Source organism: Sciurus carolinensis, chromosome X (assembly GCF_902686445.1).
Source record: "Sciurus carolinensis chromosome X, mSciCar1.2, whole genome shotgun sequence".
Taxonomy (NCBI): Eukaryota; Metazoa; Chordata; class Mammalia; order Rodentia; family Sciuridae; genus Sciurus; species Sciurus carolinensis.
This window is the reverse complement of record NC_062232.1, coordinates 24828406-24852913: the sequence shown is the minus strand read 5'-3', so window position 1 is coordinate 24852913 and position 24508 is coordinate 24828406. Positions and strand designations below refer to the sequence as shown.

Here is a 24508-nt window from a genome sequence, read left to right as displayed (position 1 = left end):
CCCACATTGACATAGAGATTACTGTCACTGATCAACTACAAAGGTCACTTACTTCCTCATCACAGGACATTAATCGCTCTCCCTCAAAGATAAGGGCAGACCTAGAATTTGCTTTTAGACCAAATGACAACTTCACCTAAAATGAATCCTAGTGTGCCCCCCTCAGACCATAATAACATCTGCCTCCACAACTCATAGGCTCAAAATTGCTAAAGGACAACACTAATAGGTCTCAGTATATGAGGTGATATACCAGAAGTGCCATATTGACTTTAAAATAACAACACCAATCATACCTACATGCACGTGTCTTTAATGATAATGTTTACATTTTTTTTTCCTGGTTTGTCAAAGGTAATTAAGAAACCTGGCATCCCCTTCTGCTTTCCTTCACTAGTTTATTTTTGCCACTTTGCATACTGTAGCGTATGGTAATGGGAAATTGATATCTCCAGGTCCTTTCAGCTCAAACAATCTAGGAGAAAAAAATGGTGGTGGTGGTAGTGGGGAGGATATTTAAAAAGAAATGAGAATGTGTTTAAACTGTAGACCGAAGTGGAATGAATCAACTAGGAGAGTGAAAAGCAAATGCTTGAAAGAATTAAAAAAGGAAAAGCAGGCCAACAAATTAAATGGAAGAAGAGGGACAATGAAAACACTAACGGAATTTATCATAAGATACTCTTTGGACTCTAAGATATTATGTGGAGGTTGTGGAAAATTCTTGTGCTAATGAAGGCTTTCTTCTTTTTGGACTGTTTCCAAGCTTAAAATAATCTTGTGTAGTTAACTAGTATCATCATATTGCAGACCCTAAGATGAGACATATTTGAACCATCCGGGTCCTGTAATTTTTGGAATAAAATGTTCCACTGGAAAAGAGTTCCTTTTAGATTTTTCTGAAAGAATACGGAAAGCACCATTGGCAGTGGTGTCATACTGAGAGAGAGACAGCCTACATCAGTGCTTCTCAAGCTTTAGTTTGCTCAAGAGTTTCTGATTCTGTAGATCTGGGCTGGGGCCCCAGGAATTTTCATTTCTAAGAAGTTTTCAGGAGATTCTGATACTCCTGGTCCAGAAACTACATTTTAAGAACCACTGCTATATCACAAAAACAAATGCAAATGCTTGTTAAGAATCTCGTTTGATCCAGCCTGAGCCTAACCTGAATTTCATGTCTTTACTGCCCCACCACTTTAATCTTCAATTGAGGGGGAAGTGTGTGGGGGGGGGTTATGCATGTGATTTTTCTTTCATTTTCTAAAAAGAAAACTCCAAGCCCACACACTAATTATCTGCGATGAGGTCATTTGCACCTAGGTCATTTATTTAGGCAACAAGTAGTCTTGTTAGAGGTTTTAAGGGGTGCTAGCGAGCAGTGTGTGGCTTCCAGGTTCCTGGGTCTACCTTAAAACCCCATCCCCTTCCTCTCTTTCCCTTTCGTTCTTTCTTGGTTTCTTTTTCTTTTTCCTTTCCGTTTGGCAAGCCCCAACTGCCTAGTCTCGGGGAGTCCGAGTTCCCAGGTCTAGGTGGGGGCGGAGCCCAGCACGGCCCCGCCCCGTCTGCCCGCAGCGCCCCCTCCCCGGCCCGCCCGCCTGCCTGCCAGCCCGCCAGCCAGCACCCGCTCCTCCGCAGTGCTTTCGGCTGCGAGCCTGGGCGGCGGCGGCGCTCGACTTTCGGGGAGCCCGGCGGCTCTGGAAAGCTCACTCCTCTGCTTGCGCCCGCCCCCGACCGCGGAGCCCTTGCAGCCATGAGGGAACAGCTCAAAGGGTAAGTGGATCGCAGCCCCGATCCCCTCGGATCGCCGCCGCAATCCTTGCACTTGTGGCACGAGCAGGGGGCAAGCCAGGGAAGCCAAAACTTGGACAGGCGCGGTGACTGGACCCCGGGCGTCCGGGCGTCGAGGAACCTCTCCCGCGGGTCTTGGTGGCGCCGCTGCAGGTGCGCCCCCGGAGCTTTTCCCCTGGCGCCCAGCTCGGGGGAAGCCTCTTCCTCTGTCTTGGGACGGGCTTATAGAGAAAAAGCTGATCCTCGCCGTGCCCAGAGCGGACAGCATGTTCTTCGCTCAGGGATTGGGGCCGGGGAGCTTTTTTGCCTCTTTCCGGGCTGCCGGTGTGGACGTGAGCCAGACAGGCTGTTCCTAAATCGTCTCTGGACCTCGCAGAAGGAAGGGGCGCGCGCCGCTCTACCTTCCATTGCACTGCAAGTGCCAAAAGGTCAACTTTCTGCCTGATTTCTTCCGAGGATTCCAACTGACATTTCCCTCGCTATGTTTTCTACTGTGCTCATTGCATGCCTCAAGACTTGGAGAAATCAGTAAAGAAAAGCCAATTAAAACCTAGAAGTCAAGGACTTGACAGAGAGAGAGGATCGAGGGTTTCGGGTTTTTCTGTTTTGCTGGTTGGCTAGACTTCTTTTGCCCTCTGGGATTGAGTGTGGAGTCATTTCTGGGCTGTTCCTCTCTCACCTTTCTCCAGGTGCCTGTGCTCATCTTTAAGCAAAGTTTGGCATTCCCAGTCCGATCACGGCAATGAAAAGGGCAGGACACTTTGCTTATCTCACTTAAATTTGAAGTTAAGTTTGAAGCTGAATTTGAAGGGGTTTAGTTGCGTGAGGGAGGCATAGTATTAATTATAAAATGCTTTAAACACCATGAAAAAAGATCCATCCGATTTAAGTAGCAAACCAAAGCGAAAAATCTATATTCTTCCGTGGCCAATAAGCTCTTCTTGGTTCCTCTGGTTCTTTATACCTGTCATCTTTCTTCTTGTCACCCCCCCATCATGCTTTCTTTTTCTGCCTAGATTTTGTAATTTCCTTGTTCCAAAGCACCTCTTTGGCGGAGACAGTTGCTCCCAGAGAAGGGAGAGGAGCAAATGAAACAACACGCTTATATGAAAGGTCTCCGACCCTTGATCACCGTGGAATTGGTTTCAGTCATCATTGTTTGATCTTGGATTGGACACGACCCTGAAGTGAAATTGCTTTGGCCAAAGTTGAGGGTGGGTGGGAGGCAAACCTTGAAAAGCAAATACTTGGAGAACAAGTAACAGCTGGAACAGCCACTGAGGCAATCATCTTTGCCCTGGATTGAGCCAAACCGAATAAAAATGTTAAATAGCCAGGGAACAAGAAATAGGAAGTAGAATAGGATTTCTGATGTTTAGATTGACACCCATCTTTGTAAGTCCCTTCCCCACAGTAGCAGAAACTTTTGAGTATATTCTCCCATCCCCACCCTGCCAGTATTCCAGCAATGCAAGCCAAGTTCAGCAATTCAGCATGCAGATGCCAAGGTTCCTCTAGAAAAAGAGTCTGATCCCCAGATTAAAGGGAAATCACTTGTGTGTGTGGATCAATGGGCTCCAGATTATATATGAAGCCAAACTCTAATCCTCTGCAAATCGCAAGAGAACTCTACCTTTTTGTATCGCTGCATAGCGATTAGTTTCCTCCCTGGGAAGTAGTGGAAAGATATATATATATTTTTAAAGGCAACCGTTCAGAATATTTTCAGTACCTAATAACAGTGGTGGCAGAAGAAATCTTATTTTAATTAGGCAACTGCCATTTCCCCAGTGAGAGCAGTAGATATTTGTTACTTTTTATAAGTGTTTAATGTTTGTTTTTAAGAAACTAAAAAACCTATTCCAATAAGTCTGATTATTCCAGCACTGACAGCAGGAACAGCTCTGAGGTGGTTATAATAACCTTGCACACTACTTGAAACTAAAGAAGGTGAGAGAAAATTTAAACTGTATGGTAGGAAATTAGGTCAGCCCTCTGCTCAGTAGAGTAATGCTTTAATTTCTTATTATTGACAAGTAGGTGTTGCTGGGGTCTTTTGTCATAGCCAATGATTTTATATTTTAATTCGCATTAGGTTCCTATCAGAGCCACAAATAAAAGGAAAAAAGAGATAATTGTGTTTTGTACAAATAAAAAAAAGGGGGGCTGAATCTTAGCATGAAGACTGCTCAGAGAGGCATATTCGATGCCAGGCTTTGGGACCAGCAGGACCAAAATGAATAGCATTTTATAAAGATTTGAAGAGTGTTTTAAGGATTATTTATGAAGCCACTCCCTGTGTTAATGTACATACAGATTTGTGATCTATGTTGAACATCATTGTTCTCCGGAAGGCTGAACAAAGATGTACCCATTAACGTGTGAGTAGGTTTCAGATTTTCCTTTTTGAGTGCACGTGGTATATGAGGAGTGTATTTCCAAAGTGGAGAGTGGAATGCAGGGCATATTTTTCTATATTGCCTGAGTGTTCCAGATAAATGTGAGCTACCTCTCATGAAGTTATTGAGAATTCTCTGTTTTTGAAAACAGGCCCAGAGTAAGAAATACAGCTGTAAAAAAAAAAAAAAAAATCGGTTTGTCCTAAGAGGTAGAATATAGGTGTGAGTTACTTAGATTTGTGTTTACCATTTCATAGGGTCCATATTCATCTTTCCTGTCTATTTGAGGGGGTTAAATATGTCCCAGTAGGACTCTGTGTTCACCACAGGTAGAAAACACCCACGTACAGTGAAGTGAATATTTGGCTTATCATATAGTTGCTCAAAAATTTGAAGTCCTTTCAGCTGTGCTGCCAAGCATTTTTAGCATTAAATGATTAAAAGGTTATTTTTCTAGTTTTGAGGATTAGTCACACCCTTTCTTCTTTTCTTCTTTCCACTTGTGCTCACTTCTTTCTTTTAGTACTGGTTTACAGTTGAAGTGAAACTAAGACTGTGAAGGTGAAATCTAAATCTGTTTTTCTGGTTACTTTGCATTGCTTAAAAATAAAGGGTGTGCAAGTTGGTGGGGAAGAAGGTAAACAAAAAAAAAAAGGTTGGTGTTTGGAATTATTTAAGGAACTCACTTATCTGTGTTATTTGCATCCCCCAGAATCACAGGTAATTAATAGAATTGTACCTCTCAAGGACTACAGTCACAACATACAAATAAGGGATGGGATGGGTGGCTGACAATTTCTTCTGTCTTCCAACAAAGGAAATTTCAGTTTTGTTAAGGACTCGTGGATTAAAAAAATAATTTCCAAAACCTTTTTCACAATTTTTTACCTGCAAAATAAATTCATTCAAAAGGTAGTAATGTAGGTATATTGACAATCATTAGAATTTTTTTCACAGATGGGAGTGCTGCATGAAGCTCCCATTAACTCTCTCAACATGGGGTTCTCTTGTCAAATTTATGCACGATCTCATTTGGTACAAGTTGCATTTGGTACAAGTTAAATTCTTTGCCATGTTCTTCTGATTTGAAGTTCATTCTTTATAGTGGCTTTTCAGGGTGGTTCTCTGTCTCTGGTCAGGTTTATCAACTCAGCCAAATGGTTTTCTGCAGATCCATTGAAGATGCTACAGTCCTCCAAATATCCTAGAGATGGGATAGTGTTATTATGCACTGTACCTTGTAAGGGCTTGTACATGTGGGCACAGGTGTGTTTCCCTCCCTGGTGCTCACATCTGGATGGCCTTTGGAAATGGGGGAGACCTGAGCACAGGGTGGTTTCAATAGAAGGTAACCTTTCCTTGCTCTGCACCTGTGTACAAAATTGATACCCCATCACTCTCCAAGCTAAAAAACGCTGGAGAACAAGCCACACTTTTCTCATGAAGCTGCAAGCTGCGGCCTCCTTGTGCTGTGCATATAAAGTACCAGTCCCTCCTACCCCTTCTCCAAATCATAAACCGGCTTGATCGTGGGGTTTCCTAATACTCCCTAAAGCATGGACTGCATCTCCTGCTCTTCTTATTCCTAAGACTTCCATGTCACTCTCTTACATTCCCTCAACTGATAAGCCCCGGTTGGCATTCCTCAAATGTGAATTTTCTCTGCGGAAAAGTAAAACAGAAATGAACATATTTAGAAGAGAGCCAGACAGCCCTTCACAAGTGAACATTTTCTTGCAAATTGATTTCACTAGCCTTTGCCGTTCAGCACTCACTGAATGGTAAATATCACAGGGATGGCCTTTGAAGTAGTCCGTTTGGTTAATTTCCATATGTCATTGTGCAATTTATGATTATTTTTATGAAACCCCTTTAAGTTCTCCTCCTTTTTATTTTTATTCTTTAAAACAAGGGTATTACCGGTGAGTGTTATATTTTGCTGTCTAGAGGGTCTTTCTTAGGTTTGACTGGCTGACTGCAGTTGGATTCACATCTGTATTGTAATCAATAATACTAAGTTTACTTTTAATGGACGATAATTTGAAGGCCACATGATAAGAAAAACAACCACATACTGAGCACCAAAATGTGACAGTCAATTTCCTATGTCAAGTAGCAGTCCTTTAACTCTCACAGGTGAGTCGACTTGCCTCAAATTTCACAGCCAGTAGGGAACAGAGCTCTAAAATCCAAACCTGTGCTGAGGCCCTATGACATCGTTCCCTCTCCAAATTCCTCTTTTTTGTGTGAGGCCTCTATACTTTCTGGTCCCCTTGAAGTACCCCAATTTAGGCAATTTCTCCTCTTCCTATCCTCCCCCTAAAAGATTTTGAATAGGCTCTGCATATGAGTACTGAAAAATTGTTCAAAACTGCATTTTACGTTATCATGTAATCCCTGAAACTGGAAATATGATGCTATGGTGATTTATGTAGATGGGCCAAAGTAAGGAAAAGTATATGTAGTTATCTCTCCTGGGTTTATTCATGTAATTGAATGAGGAACAAAGATGTTTTGTTCCTTTTGTGGCAGGAGCTGATAGCGGGCAACCACACTCCTGCAGAAATGTAGAACTGTGAATGCTTCATTCAGTCCCAAGTAAATATAGGAAGAGGTGAAGTTGTGTATAGAGTACTGAGTTAAAAGACATTCTAAAAGTAATGGGAAGAGGGAAGGTATGATATATTAGTCGGGTGCTGGCCATACCTTACGCTGAAATGGAATACAAGTGTCACAGATATGAGATCTGGATATGGAGAAGGAAGAGTAATGGAGAAGGGCCCGGGCAGTGAAAGCGAGTGAGAAGTGATGTGATTTATAGCTATGGAACTAATGTCCAGTATCTCTCTTGACAGAGTTGAATAGCAATCAATTGTCAGTGTCCTTTCTGTGTATTCCCCATTGGATGGGTGAAGAAATTCTCATCTTTGATTATTGATTACATAACAAGGTTCATTTATTACAACAGAAGTGCAGTCAATTTGTGGGTGCACAAAAAGAAACAAATTCTGGAACCAAATAATGTTCATATTGCTTTTCCCTTTAAAAAATTGAAGATGGGCCTTTCTGTTTGCAAGATAAACAGCCTTCACTACTCTGAAAGTCCTTGGAAGTAAAGATACCAAATGATTAAAAAGTAAACCATCCTAGCTGGGTATGGTGGTGCACTCCTGAAATCCCAGTGGCTCTGGAGGCTGAGGCAGGAGGATCGCAAGTTCAAAGCCAGCCTCAGCAAAAGCGAGGCCCTTAAGCAACTCAGTGAGACCCTGTCTCTAAATAAAATACAAAAGAGGGCTGGGGATGTGGCTCAGTGGTTGAGTGCTCCTGAGTTCAATCTCCTGTAACCAAAAAAAAAAAAAAAAAAAAAGGTAAACCATCTTGTCCCTGACCTCCCCTCTCCTGCATTTTTCCTACTGCCCATTGTAAATTCTAAAATCTTTCTTTGTCTTTCTTTTATTTTGTGTTTTTAGCCACGAGACCCAAACAACATGCTGGGACCATCCCAAAATGACAGAGCTCTACCAGTCTTTAGGTAAGGACATGACCATGTTTCCTCCAGGTTAAATGACAGATGACTTTCAGTATAGTTTGTAGTGTCTAAATCATTTGTTGTATAAATGTGTCACTAAGTGTCTTCAAAAGTGGAAGCCGTAGTACCTTTCTATTAAAATTTGACAATTAGCTTTCTTTTTTTCAGAGATTTCTTTCTTAAAAATAATTTTTAGAATTTTACTGATGCCTGAAAATTCAATATCCTTAAAGGCCCTTGTAGTTTTATTTGCTGCCCAAAAGGAAAAGCACTTGCAATGGATGGCATTTATTTTTCCCCACAAAGAAACAAAGTTATTTCAGGTTATTCTTATTGATTTCTTCCATGTGAAACCAAGATGCTTTTGCCAAACCATGATGTTGTGCAAAGGAATTTTCTGCTATCTTTTCATTGATCACAATGAAAGGCCCATCAGGTCATCAGTATGATCCTTTAAATGATTGCTCTGCTATGGCTTGTTTGGTGTTTGCGTGAGAGCCTGATGGGCGGCCCCCACCCGTCCCGCCCCCAACTTGGAATTTTTTGAAGAAACACATAGCATAGAAATAAGGGGAGAACACCAATCTCTTTAGACTCTCCTTGGTTCATTCTCTCTTCTTAACCTCATAGGGAATAATCTGAAATGAATTCTCTTGCATTATGGCTAGATTTTTTTTTTAATTAAAGAAAGTCATATCTTCTCTACCTTTTTAAGTCTGTGTTTTTTTTTTTTTTTTTTTTTTTTTTTTTTTGCGGTAGTGGGGATCGAACTCAGGGCCTTGTGCTTGTGAGGCAAGCATTCTACCAGCTGAGCTATCTCCCCAACCCAAGTCTGTGCTTTTGTGAATGAACATGTTTATAGACTAAAATGCGTGAGGTGATTTCTTTGGGTTTAAAGCTATGTGATGAAGCTCATGGGAATCAGGGTGTTTGAACATAAATTGTATATATGTACACAGTGTCTGAATGTAGCTATTACTGCTTTTCTGTCACAGATTCTCATTGGTTAATGGATTTTAGCTATAGGGGCACTAAGGAATAGAGTTGACGATACTAATCAAAAAATTGTTTTGCCTCACTTTTTTTCTAATTATAGATGATATGAATTACTTCAGAAAAACTGAAAAATGCACATAATATGTTTGAAAAAGGAAAACTCATCTATAATTCTATTAGCCAGTGATATCTAATACATTTCAAGTAATATGTCATTTCAGTTTGGCAGGGTTTTTTTTTTTTTTTTTTTTGGCTGGTGCTGGGGATCGAACCCAGGGCCTCTCATATGCTAGTGCTTATCTCAGAGCTGCATCCTCAACCAGTAATATTTTATTTCAGTCTAGTAGTAAGTGTGTCAACTTATAAAAATTTAAATAAAATTGGGATCAGTTAATCTTCAAGTGCTACGTTTTCAGCCCCTACAAAATGTTTTTGGCTTGTAATATAGGACTGTTTGTACTACAGGTGGAAGAGCTAAATATTTATATTTTGGCTAATGTGAGAATGAAGTCTTCCTGTGAAGCAGGCAGCAGCTTGCCAGGCAAACCCATCTCCTAGCCCGTTACTTTCAGGACCTCTAAACTTGCCTATGAGCCTCCTGTAGATTACAGAGACTTAGACCACTAGTAACTTTTCCCACTTATGATGTCACCGTGATCTCTAGTTGTAACATTATAATGTTGTTTTTACAGTACTATGGGGATTGAACTCAGAGGTGAACTCAGAGGTGCTTACAACAGAGCTACATCCCCAACCCTTCCATTTTATTTTATTTTATTTTATTATTTTTCATTATTTTTGTTTGTTCCTTTTAGATATACATGACAGTAGAGTGTATTTTGACATATTATATATACATGGAGTCTAACTGATTCTAATTAGGATCCCTTTCTTCTGGTTGTATAGAGACTGGGTCTTGCTAGATTACTGAGGGTCTCACTAAATTGCTGAGGCTGGCATCAAACTTGCAATCCTCCTGCCTCAGCCTCCCCAGACACTGGGGTTACATGAGTGTGCCACTGAGACTAGCTTGTAACTTACTTCTATTATAAAATAATTACCATAAAGTTAACACTGGTGTACTTTTTTTTTTTTTTTTTTGGTGCTAGGGGTAGAACCCAGGGTTTTATACATGTTAGACAAGTGCTCTACTACTGAGCCACATCCCAGCTCTTGTTCCCTTTTTTGAAAATAATAGATAAGCTAACTAACAAAAATGAAGAAAAGACAGATCATCTATAAACCACCCTTTAGAGTTAACTAATTTTACTTTATTTTTGGTACTTGTGATTAAGCCACATCCCCAGCCCTTTTTATTTTGAAACAGAGATACGCTGGGTTGCTGAGGGCAGCCTTGAACTTGGGATCCTCCTCCCAAGACAGATTACAGTCTTGTGCCTGACACAATTAACTAATGTTTAATAGCCTTCAAAATTTTCTTTCTAAAAATTCTTTTCCTTCAATAGATACATTTTTATAAAAATTGAATCATCCTATTTTGTGACCTGCTTTTTTTTCACCTAAAAAATGTGCTATGACCATGTTTCCATTTGATTGCAGATTGTTCTTTAACATTTTCTTTTATTCATTTATTTATTTATTTTAGGTACCCAGGATTGAACCAAGGGACACTTAAACACTGACCACATCCCAAGCCTTTTTTATATTTTATTTAGAGACAGGGTCTCACTAAGTTGCTTAGGGCCTCCCTGAGGTTGGCTTTGACTTGTGATACTCCTGCCTCAGCCTCCTGAGCTGCTGGGATGATATTTTCTTTTAATTGTCTGCACTGAAAAATTACAAACAGAGTTGATAAAAGCTAATCATAGATTATCAGTTTATAGATGTTTGCACCTTCAATAGACTTAAGTATAAATGTAATCATCATATTTATAAAGTTTTCTCAGTAGTTTGGATGTGATGGTAAACTCAAAGCCAATAGTCTTGCATAGTTTATGACCTAGGGCAAGTCACTGGATTTTGGAACGTAATGGAATTTTACAGTCAGAGGGCATTTTATAGCTCATATATTGCATACTTTCTCTTCTATTAAATCAACTTTATTGAGGTATAATTTACATATAATAAAATACAGTCATATAAATGTGATCAATTCTAACCCCTTTTGAAGCTCTACCCCCACCCCTGTCCTGGGGATTGAAACCAGGGGCACTTTACTGCAGAGCTTCATTTCATTCCCAACCCTTTCAACCTTTTGGCCAGGCGCAGTGGCGCATGCCTGTAATCCCAGCAGCTCGGAGAGGCTGAGGCAGGATGATTGTGAGTTCAAAGCCAGCCTCAGCAATTTAGCAAGGCCCTAAGCGAGACCTTGTCTCTAAACAAACTATAAAAAAGGGCTGGGGATGTGGCTCAGTCGTTAAATGCCTCTGGGTTCAATCCCTGTTACCACCAACATTAAAAAACAAACAAACAAATAACTTTTATTTTGAGGCAGGATCTCATTAAATTAAGTGCCCAGGCTGGCTACAAAACTTGAGATCCTCCTGACTCAGTTTCCTAAGTTACTGGGATTACAGGTATATGCCACTGCACCCAGTTCAAAATTTAGTTTCTTGCTAGCCTAACGACACCTTGCAAATGAGGTACATGTTGAAATTTGCTTTTCAGCTTTCAGCGCTAGTATTTCTGTTACAAAATATTACTTGGGCTTTTCTTTTTTTATGGTACTGGGGTCGAACCTAGGGCCTCACGTATGCTAGGCAAGTGCTCTACCACTGAGGTACATCCCCAGCCCCCTTGGGCTAATAACTTTTACCAAATGATGACTTGTCATTTGATAAATCCTGTTTATTCAGGGCCTGCTTGTATGTGATGTGCCAGCAACCAACCAGCGTGGTGTGTAGTATCAACATTCGTGTTTCTCAGGATAGTGAAGGGAGGGCAGAGAGGCATTGATCAGGGCTACATTGTCTTAGGGGGCTATATTAGGATTTAACCCTGGTCTTTTTGTTAGTGTTTTCACTGATCTCACTGGTTTTATTCACTCAGTGAAGTGTGTCTATGTTGGTTACCACATAGCAGCCACAAACCCTACAAATATGTACAAATTGACAATTTTACCTAGGGATAGAAGGTTACTTGAATGATATTTCTGGAAATGGTACATCAAGTTCCTAGACAGCAGGTACTCCTTCTTTCACTGTTGCCTGGCACCCGTGGAATGATTGATTTAGTTTTGATATGTCTTCATCTCTTGAGATGACCTACAAGATTAAGTGCCAGCCTTGGCCACCTGTCCCTCTCTCCCCTGCCTTAAATTATAGTGTTTCAAAGTTCAAATACAAGCATAGCATACTGAAAAGAAACGAGTTTAATTTTTACTTATTGACCTATGTTTTTCTTATTTAAGAGGCATCCCTTTAGGTCTAAGTTGCTATTTTGAGTTGGACAAAAAGATTCAAAGAGATTGGAAGCCTTTTTTTTTTTTGGTACCAGGGATTGAACCCAGGATGCTTTATCACTGAGCTACATCCCTGACATCCCCAGCCCTTTTTATTTTGAGACAGGTTCTCACTAAGTTGCATAGAGGATTAGAAGCCTTTAACTTTTACTCAGTTCATGAAAGTAGAAATGGTATTCTGGTCTGGTGTGTCAAATGTTTGAGACTGTACCTAGTCCCTCCTCCTAAGAGAACCTGAATTTTTTTTTTTTTAGTTGTAGATGGACACAATGCCTTTATTTATATATTTATTTATTTATTGGGTACCAGGGATTGAACTCAGGGGCACTCACACTGAGCCACACCCCCAGCCCTTTATTATATTTATTTAGGGACAGGGTCTCACTGAGTTGCTTAGGGCCTCACTAGTTGCTGAGGCTGGCTTTGAACTTGCGATCCTCCTGCCTCACCCTCCCAAATTGCTGGGATTACAGGCATGCACCAGGTGCCGGGCTTTATTTATTTATTTTTATGTGTTGCTGAGGATCAAACCCAGTGCTTCACACATGCTAGGCAAGCAGTCCATCACAGAGCTACAACCCCAACTTGGAAACGTGAACATCTGTGATGACATGCTGAAAAGACCAAGATGTTCCTTGTCCCTTCTTTGTCCCCCCTTCCAGAGCTCTCTTTACTGTAGAAGTTGCAGTGGTTCACCTTATGCAAGTGGCATTACAGTTTCCAAATATGCCCTCTCTAAGGAAGTTTTCATTCTTTAATTTGCCCAGATCCCAAGCAGCCTGGTCAGCGTACATTTAGTTTACTTGCCTTACCTGCAGAAGCGTTCAGGTGTTTCCCTGCCCTTGGGATCTGAGCAGCACAGTATTGGAAGCCGAAAACATTTTGTAAGGACTGCAAAAGTAGCACATGAACATTAACTGATGTGAGGATATAATTTATTTGAAAAAATCTAGGTCTTTTTGTTTTTCACTCTTTTACCCTGATTTTCTACTGTGAATTTTTGTGTTATTTGCCATTAACTATTTAGCAAAAACGTTTCTTCATAAACGTTTTATCCCATTCGTTAGTCTTCCTTTTGCTGCAACTCTTGAACCAATGAAAACCTGTGACAGAAAAAAACTAGACAAACACACTACACACATACTACGCCTTATATGTCTATGTTCACAATTTATATTTAAACATTCTGATTTTCATGGACTTCCTCAGGTAAATTTAAACTTGAGGAAATTATGTGTTTATAGTCTCTAAGTATGTCCAATCACACACAAAAAAAGCAGACTTAAAAATTTTAGTGATAGAGGGGTGAGGATGTAGCTCACTGGTAGACCTAGCGTGCAATAGGCCCTGGGTTTGATCCTCAGCAGTGGGAAAAAAAATTAGTAATAGAGAACACAAGACTAACACCTTATTTTTTATTTTAATTTATTTATTTTTGGTGCTGGGGATGGAACCCAAAACCTCATGCATGTTAAACGTGTACTCTACCACTGACCTCCACCCCCAGGACTAACTTTTGATTAAAAACCAAAACCAAAAGTAAGAGGATTAATTTTAGATTTTCCCCCACAGATCTAAAAGGGCTTTTTAGAGTGGGCTTTCAATGAATGTTGGAAATGTTGGTGTTTTGCCTTGTTTTTAGGCTGTGTACCTGTACAAAAACATTCCAAGATATGAGAGAAAATATTGTCAGGAACCCATACAAGCAAAGGAGTTATAGTAAAGAAGAAATTTAAATGATCCCAGTAACAACCTGAGAGTAATTTGGAATTTGAGACTCTAGAAAATTTGATATATAATATTAACAATTTTGCAAGAGCACTGTTTTTGTTTTCTTTTGATATTGGGGATTGAACCCAGTGGTGCTTAACCACTGAGCCACAACCCCAACCCTTTTAATTTTGTATTTAGAGACAGGGTCTCATTAAGTTGCTGAGGCTGGTCTTGAACTTGTGATCCTCCTGCCTTAGTCACCTGAGCCACTGGGATTACAGGTGTGCACCACCACACCTGGCTTGGCTTTGGGTTTCACTAGGAAGAAATAACTGAGAACAAAGTAAAACCAGTTTTCTTTTGGTGTTTTTCTTCTTTTTTTTTTTTCCTTTGGTCCTGGGTACTGGGGCTAAACTTGGGGTGTTCTCCCACTGTTATTTTAGCAGTTTTTGTGACTCTCCCCAGTAATCATAGAATTGTGATGTAGAGTAATGGGGGTGAGTAGGATATAAAAAACAAAATTTCCCATATCTATTTTTTAAACAACTTTTTGTAGTTTTAGACAGACAGAATGCCTTTATTTTATTGTTATGTGGTGCTAAGGATCAAACCCAGTGCCTCATATGTGCTAGGCAAGTGCTCTGCCAGTGAACCATGCCCCAGCCCCCCATATCTATTTTTTATAGACTTTCTTTATCTTTAAAATTAGTGTATTAGAAAAAAGTATGTAAGATATTTTCTCTTACTTTGGGCTGAGGATGGGGCAGGTTGTTTACAAAACTTGCTGTCATCATAATTTTTCAAGAGGTACCTTTTGGCTGACTCTGCTGACAAATGAATTTAATCATTCCTTTTATAAAAATAAATATTCTGAGCTAGGCACTGGTGGTACACCCCTATAATCCCAAATGCTCAGGAGGCTGAGGTGGGAGGATTGCAAGTTCAAAGCCAGCCTCAGCAAAAGTGAGGCTCTAAGCAACTCATTGAGACCCTGTCCCTAAATAAAATACAAAACAGGGCTGGGAATGTGGCTCAGTGGCCAAGTGCCCTGGAGTTCAATCCCTGGTATCCAAAAATAAAATAAAATTAAATTAAATTTAAAAAATTCTGGGGAAAAAAGATCATGCACCCATCTATGTGCTTCTGGCTTAGTGAGGCAAGATGGTTTGTAGTAGGGAAGCTCTTGTATTTCCCACAAGACCCCTCTAGATTATTCTTCATGTTTTCTTAGAAGTAATAATATACTGGATTCATGAGGTGAATTTCAGGTTTCTGTCAGCATGTTTTATAAACATAATGGAAAGACTATTGTTCATTAGGTTATCTTGGTGATTTAAAAACTAAAGCTCTTTAAGTCTCCAAAAGGCATTTACAAAATCAGTAGGTGTTAGATGGTAATGTGCTCTGGAGTTTATTTTCAGATAATAATACAATGTTGATTTATATGAAGTACAATTATATGATTAAAATCCTGTTCTGTTAATTGACATTTAGTCCCCTAAGATCTTCGTTGGACTGGGACGCCTGTAATCCCAGTGACTGGAGAGACTGAGGCAGGAGAATCCCAAGTTAGGCCAACCTTGTCAATTTAGTAAAACCCTGTCACAAAATAAAATAAAAAGAACTGGGGATGTTGCTCAGTGGTAGAATGCCCTCAGGTTCAATCCCCAGTACTACCAAAAAGCAAGCATAAAACAAAAACACCAAAAAAATAAATTTAAAAAACTCCTTCATTTTAGAGTAGTCACCTAGCATACTTGAGGCCTGAGATTAAAAAAAAAAAAAGGGACACTTAAAATACTTTGAAAAAGTATTTCTTAGTCTGCTTGATTGGGAGTATAGTAATTATAAACACAATAAAATCTTTTTTAAAATATGTATTATTTTAGTTGTAGGTGGACACAATACTTTTATTTTATTTTTATGTGGTGCTCAGGATCGAACCCAGGGCTTCACACGTTCCAGGCAAGCAAGCGCTCTACCACTGAGCCACAACCCCAGCCTCACAATAAAATCTTTAAGTGTTCCCACCATGGTTCCTTTCTAAATTACAATATGTTTGTACATTCATGATACCATCAAAACCGTGGAGCAATAGCAGAGTACAAAGGGCTCACATAGGTAAATAGAATAACGTGAAGAATCACTAAGCTTCAGAAGGGTAAATGACTTTATTTCAAGCAGTTTATTAAATTCTAGATGTACTATATGTTCTGATGTTACTTATTCCAATTTCCTTTTACTTCATTGGATTCCTTTCAACCAATAGTTTTCTTTCAGAGTATTAGTTCTCCTTTCCTGAAGTTATAGAAAGGTCTAGCATGTCTATTTTCCAGGTTTTGGTACCCACTATCCAGCAAGGTGCTTACTCAAGTGATACAAATATTTTCAATTTTTTTTTTTTAGTACTGAGGATTGAACCCAAAGGAGCTTAACCACTGAGCAACATCCCCAGCCCTTTAAAAAAATCTTTTCTTTTGAGACAGGGTCTTGCTAAGTTGCCCAGGGCCTCTCTAAGTTGTGGAGGCTAGACTCAAACTTGTGGTCCTTCTGCCTCAGTCTCCCAAGTTGCTGGGATGACAGTTTTCAATTTTCAAAAATGTACTTATTAATGTTTTATGAATTCTTACCCTTTGTCTCATGTTTGTTTCCTCAGAAGTGCTTCATAATGTTAAAATGAGGGCTTAATTTAAGGTGTGATAGATTTGAGGTTAGTGTGATTCTTCTGCAGTCCTAGTTGAGACGATAAGTTAAGTCCTCGTTTAGAGGCTAAGAGCTTCAAGATATATGAATACAATTATTAACAAATAATCGTAGGACTGAGGGTGTACCTCAGTGGCAAAGCATATGTTTGGCATGTGCAAGGCTCTGGCACTTAATAATAATAATAATAATCAGAAGAAGAAGCAGGAATTGTACCCTCAAAGATAGAGTTAAGATCACTACCATAGAAATCTTGTACCTCTTCATTTTGCTCAAGAGGAAGGAATATTGTAAATGTTTGCTTATTCTCCTTCTCTTTTGATAAGCTTTCTACATTCCATTAAGTATTCCCTCCTGAGGATGCTCTCAGATTAGAAACTGCAGGATTTGGAATGACTATGAATTCCTTTACATTAGGTGCTTGTCCTAATGCTTTTCTCAGCATATTTTGTAAACTAAACTCTTCTCCACTAAGTTACTCCGTATTTAGGTTTCCTTGACTTTTGCCTCTAGCTTCTTAAGTATTGCTAAGTGTCAAACCTCTACCTTTCGTTCTATTATCCCAATGCCTTGAACTAGAAGGGATATCTAGATTCAGATCCCAGCTTGGGTGTGACCTTGGGCTATTCCCTTACTTTTCTGATATATTACTGTTTGAATCTGCTATTTCACCACTGTGACCAAAAGACCCAACAAGAACAATTAAAAGAGGAAAAATTTATTTGGGGGTTCACGATTTTAAAGGTATCAGTCCATAGAAGGCTGGCTCCATTCCTCAGGGCTCCGGGTGTGGCAGAATATCATGGCTGAAGAATGTGATCAAGGAAAGCAGCTGGGGATATGACATCAGGTAGCAGAGAGGGCTCTGCTCAATAAAATATATACCCCCAAAGGCAGGCCCCCAGGGATCTACCTCCTCCAGCCACACCCTGCCTACCTACCTAAACCCTATCAAGGGGATTAACTCACTGATTAAGTCTCTCATAACCCAGTCATTTCACCTCTAAACCCTCTTGCATTGTCTCACACATGAACTTTTGGGGGACACCTCATATCTAAACCATAGTAATCACATTGGGTAGTGATCTTCCATCTCTTAAAAGTGTGGGTTTCACTTAACTCCTGGCTAGTAAGGCTTGATGGTGTGAATGCCCTTGGCTTAACCCCCCAATTTCTTTATTACCACCAGCCTGAAGGATATGAATAATGGGATCATCATTTATAATAATTATACTTTTTATTTGTATAGCATTTATTCATATAGCACTTTACCGTATGCAGTGTGCAGAAATAGCCATATTTAACCCTTCCACAGCTGTATATTAACTGGCGTATGACCTAGATTTTCTTCAGTTTCAGGTTCAGATCTTTATCACTCCTTGAGTGACAGTCCTGTTTTTGATTAGTATAATAATGTTCTCCTATCAGCAGATGGGGTAACTCTTTCCTTCTTTCCATTTAGACTTTAGGAGACCGAGGCTCAAGACTTGATTTGACTTATTTGTACTGACAGAAGTAGAAGATAAGTAACCAAGTCCAGAACACACATTTTATGGCTCCTGGTTCACTGTTCTCAAGGGAATATGCCTTACTCCTAGCATGATTTATAAAACTGCTCTATCAGCATAATTAAGCTGTGGAATCCCCAATGACATTCTATGTTCCATAGCTGACAAAGTTAGCACAGGAGATTTACTCAGATTTGCAAAATAGAATATATAAGACATTAAAGCCATTATAGATGTTTTTCCTTTACTTCTTTGCTGCTTATAAAATAAAACTTTTAAAAAATCAGCCTTTTTTGCGTTGATTAGTATCAGTTGATTTTCTCCTACTTGTAAAATAGAAATGTAATTTCCAAATCAAAATTTATCGCATTTTAATGGAAAATTCTATGATAACATTTTTTTTCTTGTTCAAATAACTTGATTTAAAGCTTCTGAGAGAAGAACATAAATAAACAGATATTCCTGATTGGCATCTCCTGAAGCTTATTTCAGAAAGAAACTCAAAAAGAATGGTCTCTCAGACTCTGACTGGTTTACAATTTAAAAGAACTGCTAAATTGAAGTTTATTTGATCTAAATAAGAAGAGCATTAAGGTTATACCTGCAGCTGGGAGAAAAGTGCTAGATGTGTACAATTTTATGTAGCTGGGTCTGCAGAAGATGAGTTTTGCACACAGAGAAAAGGTCTCTAAAAGGGTGTCTGTTCTTATTCAGACATTTCCAATATTTCTTTTTTAAGCACACAAGTCTGATTACCTCTGTATGTCTCTCAGGAGCTGCAATTTTGCTGGAAAGAGATTCAGAACAGTCAGAACACTCACATAAAATAAATAGTGAGTTTTAAAGTCCGTACCCTCCACAGTAGTAATAAAATGACCTAAAAATATTCCAAAAGACTCTCTTATGACATAGTGGATGAATCATTAGCTTATTTATGAATTGGTGATATTCTGTGACAATGTTTCAGAATTTGCCATTCCACACAGTCTTGCTCCCTTGCATAACTCCAGGGACGTTCTTGTGCCCCCTCATAAATTGAAGCTTATGTAACTGGGCAAAATGTTATATATGAGGTGTGTGTATGTATATGTGTGCACGCACATGTGCACATACACATTTATTTATGTATTTACATGCATATTTTTAAATGAGTCTTAATTTTGGTGAGAACATGATCCTTTGTGTGTTTTGTTTTCTGGTCCTGAAAAGGGATTGTCACTTTCAGGACGCCACTTCTCAAGCTGGTGAAGGGCAGTTTTATTGGTGTTTCTAATGCACAGTGCTTCACAGAATTTTAGGTGGCCCTACTGAAATTGACTAGTAAGCACTCAGAGGACTTGTAACTCACCATACAAGTTCAGCAGTCCTTGATCTGGACTGTACCCTCTTCTATGAGGTGAACCCATTGATGATGCATTTGAATGTCATGGGAATGAAATGTTACTAGAAAAGTTGCATAATATACCCTCAATTTCTATATTTGTGCCAGACCATATTTTGAATAGTGCTGTTCTAGAACACTTAATTTTTGAAAGCATAAATGTGAATTCAAATTAAGTGACCTGGGCCCTTCTTAGCGATTATTTTAGAAGCAAAACATAAAAATCATCCTGTTATAGGAAAGGAACAAGGATTAAGGGTCTGGGCCCCTGTGCCTAGTGGTATTGCCTCTCCTACCCCTTATAATTAAATATAAATATAATGTGATATATTTTAAATATAAGTTTACCTACTATATAAACTATGGTATGTGTTCTCTTTACATGATGTTTCGGTGGGGGAAGTAACTGAATATACTTTGACTTTCCTATTGTCACTTTATGAATTTAGATTTGGAGGCCATGATTTGTAGCAGCAAATCAGCTTATTGACTTTGAGGCTGGAGAGATGTGGATTTAATAATAAATATTCCACCGTGTTGTTTAGGCTCTCCCAATTCTAAAATAACACACAATTTAGAAGAGAAAATACATGCCATAACCTTTAACTGTGAATGCAAATGACTTTATCAATATTTTACATACATATTTTTACCTTAATATCCCTCTTCCTAGCTATATCTTTAAAATCCCAAAAGTTTAAATAAACTTCAAAGTCATATATGTGTCATAAAAACACATTGCTAGAGAAACATGCTTAATAATTCATAAGTACAAAGAATGGAGAAAGCCTGTGAAATAATGTGACATGCTTGGGAAAATGCCTAACACATCATAAACATCTAATAAATGGTAGTACTATTATAATAGCAGGAGAATGGCTACAGAGATAAGAAGGAATGAAAGCAAAAAAGTCTTATATGATATTGAAGTTTTTGATAATAAAGTTTTTGACTTGGAAGATGTTATCAATCAGGGTCCAGTCAGAAAATGGAAACCACTCTAGTTATTTCGAAGAGAAGGAATTCAATGCAGGAAACTGTCTACTCAAAGGTGGAAGAGGGAAGAGGTCATACAGATAGCATGAAAACTTATGTTGTATCTAGGGCTAGAGGGATAATGGAAAGAGGTGGTGTCATCAGAGTGCAGATGCCATGGTCATCCATTTGGGCCTGGGACCACTGAGGAAGGAGCCCATGAGAAGGAGCTAGAGCCAAGAAAGAGCCATGGCTGGTGCCAGACTTTTGCTGGAGGCAGAGTGAGAAAGGGAGAAGTACCATGGCCTCTCTTTTCCTCCTCTTCTCTAGTCTTCTGCCAAACTTGCCTGGAAGCCTACTGGGAAAGGGAGCAGGAAAATGCTCTGAAATAAAGATCTAAAGAGCAGGGAAAGGGCAGACAGTGGGTCTGAGAACTGGCAAGCAAATGACTGAAGTACAGGAGACCTCATTGATGGTGACATAGCCAACCATCTATGCCAATATGTAGGGAATGAGAAATGCAAAAAGCCTAAAAAGTTTTCATAGGACTTTTTGTGTTTGAGGTGACTTAGATAAGGCACCAACAGGGCATTGTTCAGAGGAAACTGACCCAAAGCAAAGAGGAGGGTAACATTTTTAAAAAAATGACCTGGACAGAAATCTGGACAGGGAGGATAATCTCTTATACATATGATTATATCCCTTGCTTTGTTTATAGTTGTTTATGCTCAAGATCAAGACTGCCAGACATGATGGTGCATGCCTATAATTCCAACGACTTGGGAGACTGAGGCAGGAGGATGGAAAGTTCAAAGCCAGCCGTAGCAACTCAGCGAGGCCTTAAGCAACTTAGTGAGACCCTGTCTCTAAATAAAAAATAAAAAGGGCTGGGGATGTGGTTCAGTGGTTAAGCACCCTTGGGTTTAATCCTGGTACAAAAAAGAAAGGTAGAAAGAAAGGAAGGGAAGGGAAAAAAATCACCTTGCATCTCAGCACCAAAAAATAGCCACCATTTACATTTTAGAGACTTGCTTTCAGTCTTTTCTCCTGTTCATTTTTTATAGTTGTTTGAGATAATATTGTGCTTGTAATGTTGCATCCTACTTTATTCACTAACTATAATAAGTCTTTCTTAACAGTTTTCAGTTTTTTCCTCTGGTTGTATTTTATTGGGATACTGCTTTTGGGGGAAAAAAAAGACAACAACAATAAAACCACTTTCTCAAGTTTTGAAAATTAATTTGTGGTAAAGACAAATTTGTGTTGAATTTATGGAAATAAATCTTTAAGATTCAGGCTTCTAAGAAGAAAGCCAAGTACATCATTAGGATGCCTTTCTTCAAACAAGCCACTTAATGTATAAATGATGTTACAGAATAAAGTTGGTGTGGTCAAAAATAGTCCGTTTTCAGTAGGTCATTAAGTAACATTTAAATGCTATAAATACGGTACACGAAGTTTATGAATCAAAGTAAACAGTTTCCCACCATAAACTTTTTTTTTTTTTGGTACTAGGAATTGAACCCAGGGATCCTCTACCACTGAGCTATACCTCCAGCACTTTTTATTTTTTGTTTTGAGACAGGGTCTTGGGTATATCGCTGAGTCTGGTCTTGAATTTGAGATCTGCCTCAGCCTCCAGAGTAGCTGGGATTATAAATGTGTGCCACCACACCCAGCCCCACCACAAATATTTTAATGGATAAAATTTCCTTTATCAAGTATTTATGATCTTAGGTGACAAGACAGTTCTCCTTGGAAACTTTCATGTTATGGGAAAATTTTTTCTTGGTAGCAACCAAGTTTAGACAGAAACTATGTTGAGCTTCTGTAGGTTTTAATTTTTTTAACAATGACTAGATTTCAGTCACCTTCAATTTTTCTCTCTGGAAAGACACAATTTTTAGCAAAGTGCTTCTTCCATCTTCTGGAAACATTTGTGTCTACGTTTAGTGTGTCCTTTTCAAGGTTCTTCTCTGTACTATCAGTTAAGGCTTTGTTGTAGCCTCTTAATTCAGTTGCATTTTCTGGCCAAGATACAATTAAAGAATATGGAGCTGATAATTATTTCCACAGTTGTTTCCAATTTTTTCACTGCTCTAAGTAAGGCCTAAGGAACATCTTTGTTCCCAAACATAAAACCTTTCCATATTTGATTCATAAAAGTGGAATCACTGAGTCAAAGGGGATTAACATTTTTTTTAAGGTTCTTGGTAAATATTGCCTGAAGCTCTATTAAAAGGTTGTGCCCATTTAGATTCCTAATAATCAGGTGCCCAACTAACCATGTCCTTTCCAGCATGGAGCATTATTTTTTACTTTTGCTGTTGTATTAGGGAAAATAAACCATCTCATTGTTATTATTTGCATATTTTTAATAAATCATAAATGTTTTCTTTAAAGTATTTCCTTTGGGTGGGGATACTGGGGATTGAACCCAGGGGCCTTTAGCCACTGAGCCACATCTCCAGCCCTTTTTATTTTTTATTTTGAGACAGGGTCTTGCTAAGCTTTTAGGATCTTGCTAAGTTGCTGAGGTTGGCCTCAAACTTGCCGTCCTCCTGTCTCAGCCTCCCAAATCACTGGGATTAGAGGTCTGTGCCACTGTACCTGGCCCAACTTCTTTTTTGAGTAATGAAAAAGCAAAACTAATTTAAACACTAGAAATTCTTCCTGACTTTTTTTTTAGGGCTGAGGACTGAACTGAGGACCTTGTGTGTGCTAGGGAAGCACTCTACCACTGAGCAAAATCCCCAACCCCTCTTCCTGACTTTTCTGATATATATGAGCTTGTTGTTGAGTGTCAAGGAACTCAATAATAAGAGACTCTTGGGCTGGGTAGATAGCTCAATTGGTAGAGTGCTTGCCTTGCATGCATAAGGCCCTGGGTTCGATCCCCAGCACCGCAAAAAAAAAAAAAGAGAGAGACTCTTGATTACATACATACGTTACCTTCTCTTCTCCAAGCGATATATAAACCTAATTCCTTTATCCATCCTCAACACTATTGTCCACCCATTAAATTAGATTTCCTTGTTCTTTGTAGCAACTCTAGTTTCTTCACATTTAAAAAATGTATGTAGAACCCCAAAGTGCAGTGGTTCTCTTAGTAAAGGGCTATATGGTTAGGAATAGAGGAGGAAGCTGGGCACAAAGGTACGTACCTGTAATCCCAGCCACTCCAGCACCTCAGGAGGTTGAGGCAGGAGTATCTCAAGGCCAGCCTTGGCAATTTAGGAAGGCCTTCAGCAACTTAGTAAGACCCTGTCTCAAAATTAAAAAATCCAAAGGTCTGGGGTCATAGCTCAGTGGTAAAGCACCCCTGGGTTCAATCCCCAGTACCAAACAAACAACAAAAACAAAACAAAACAAAACAAAAAAAGGAAGAAGGTTGCTTTCTGGGTCTTGGACTGATAGATACCTACATACCATAGGTATGGGCATTTTATATTTATAGTCCCCTGTGAGTCATTGATTCCCTCCCACCACCCCACAAATATGGAGTACTTAGATTGTTCACAAAAGAACAGGATACAAAGGACATGATACAGAGAAACATAAGACATGATCCCTGTCTGTGCCCAAGTTGGTGTTACCCTGGACATGCAGGGACCTTATGACATGATAGAAGTCCTTGCCTGTGAGAGTGGAGGACTCAGTAGAATCTCTACTTGTGGCCAGTGGGGAAATGCTTAAAGTTATCCTAAGTCCTTTCCATCTTTGGGACCTATATGACTACCATATTATTACTTTTAAATAGTACTTTATTTTTTATTAGCATGTACTATACATATTAATGGGGTTCAGCATATTATTTTCTTTTATTGGAGATGCAATAGCTTATTAATGCAAACATATACTCACTTTGCTTTACAAAAGGCTAATTTAAATGTCTCAAGTTGAAATGACTGAAGGTTTATAAATGCAAATTTTTATGGATATATGAACTGTTATATACACACATATATACACACAGAGTTTATTATTGCCTATTATCTTTTTCCTGTTATATAAGAATTCTTAAAAATTCTATGTCAGCTTCATGAAAGACCTTAATATCTTCTTTGGGGAATAAAAGTGACAAATATGAGAAAG

The 24508-nt window shown here is 39.0% G+C and overlaps 1 protein-coding gene across 8 annotated transcripts in view; it reads left to right on the top strand.

Annotated features, from left to right (window-relative positions):
* Dmd (dystrophin) overlaps positions 1 to 24508 on the top strand; it is a 2099091-nt gene that overhangs the window by 1952065 nt on the left and 122518 nt on the right. For 4 of the 8 annotated variants that reach the window (XM_047536255.1, XM_047536256.1, XM_047536254.1 and 1 more), the window contains exon 63: positions 7658 to 7719. In XM_047536255.1, coding sequence (XP_047392211.1) covers positions 7658 to 7719 — 62 coding nt within the window. Of the gene's footprint in view, positions 1 to 1604; positions 1771 to 7657; positions 7720 to 24508 lie in introns of those variants that run through there. The other 4 variants (XM_047536259.1, XM_047536258.1, XM_047536261.1 and 1 more) reach the window with 4 other exon arrangements.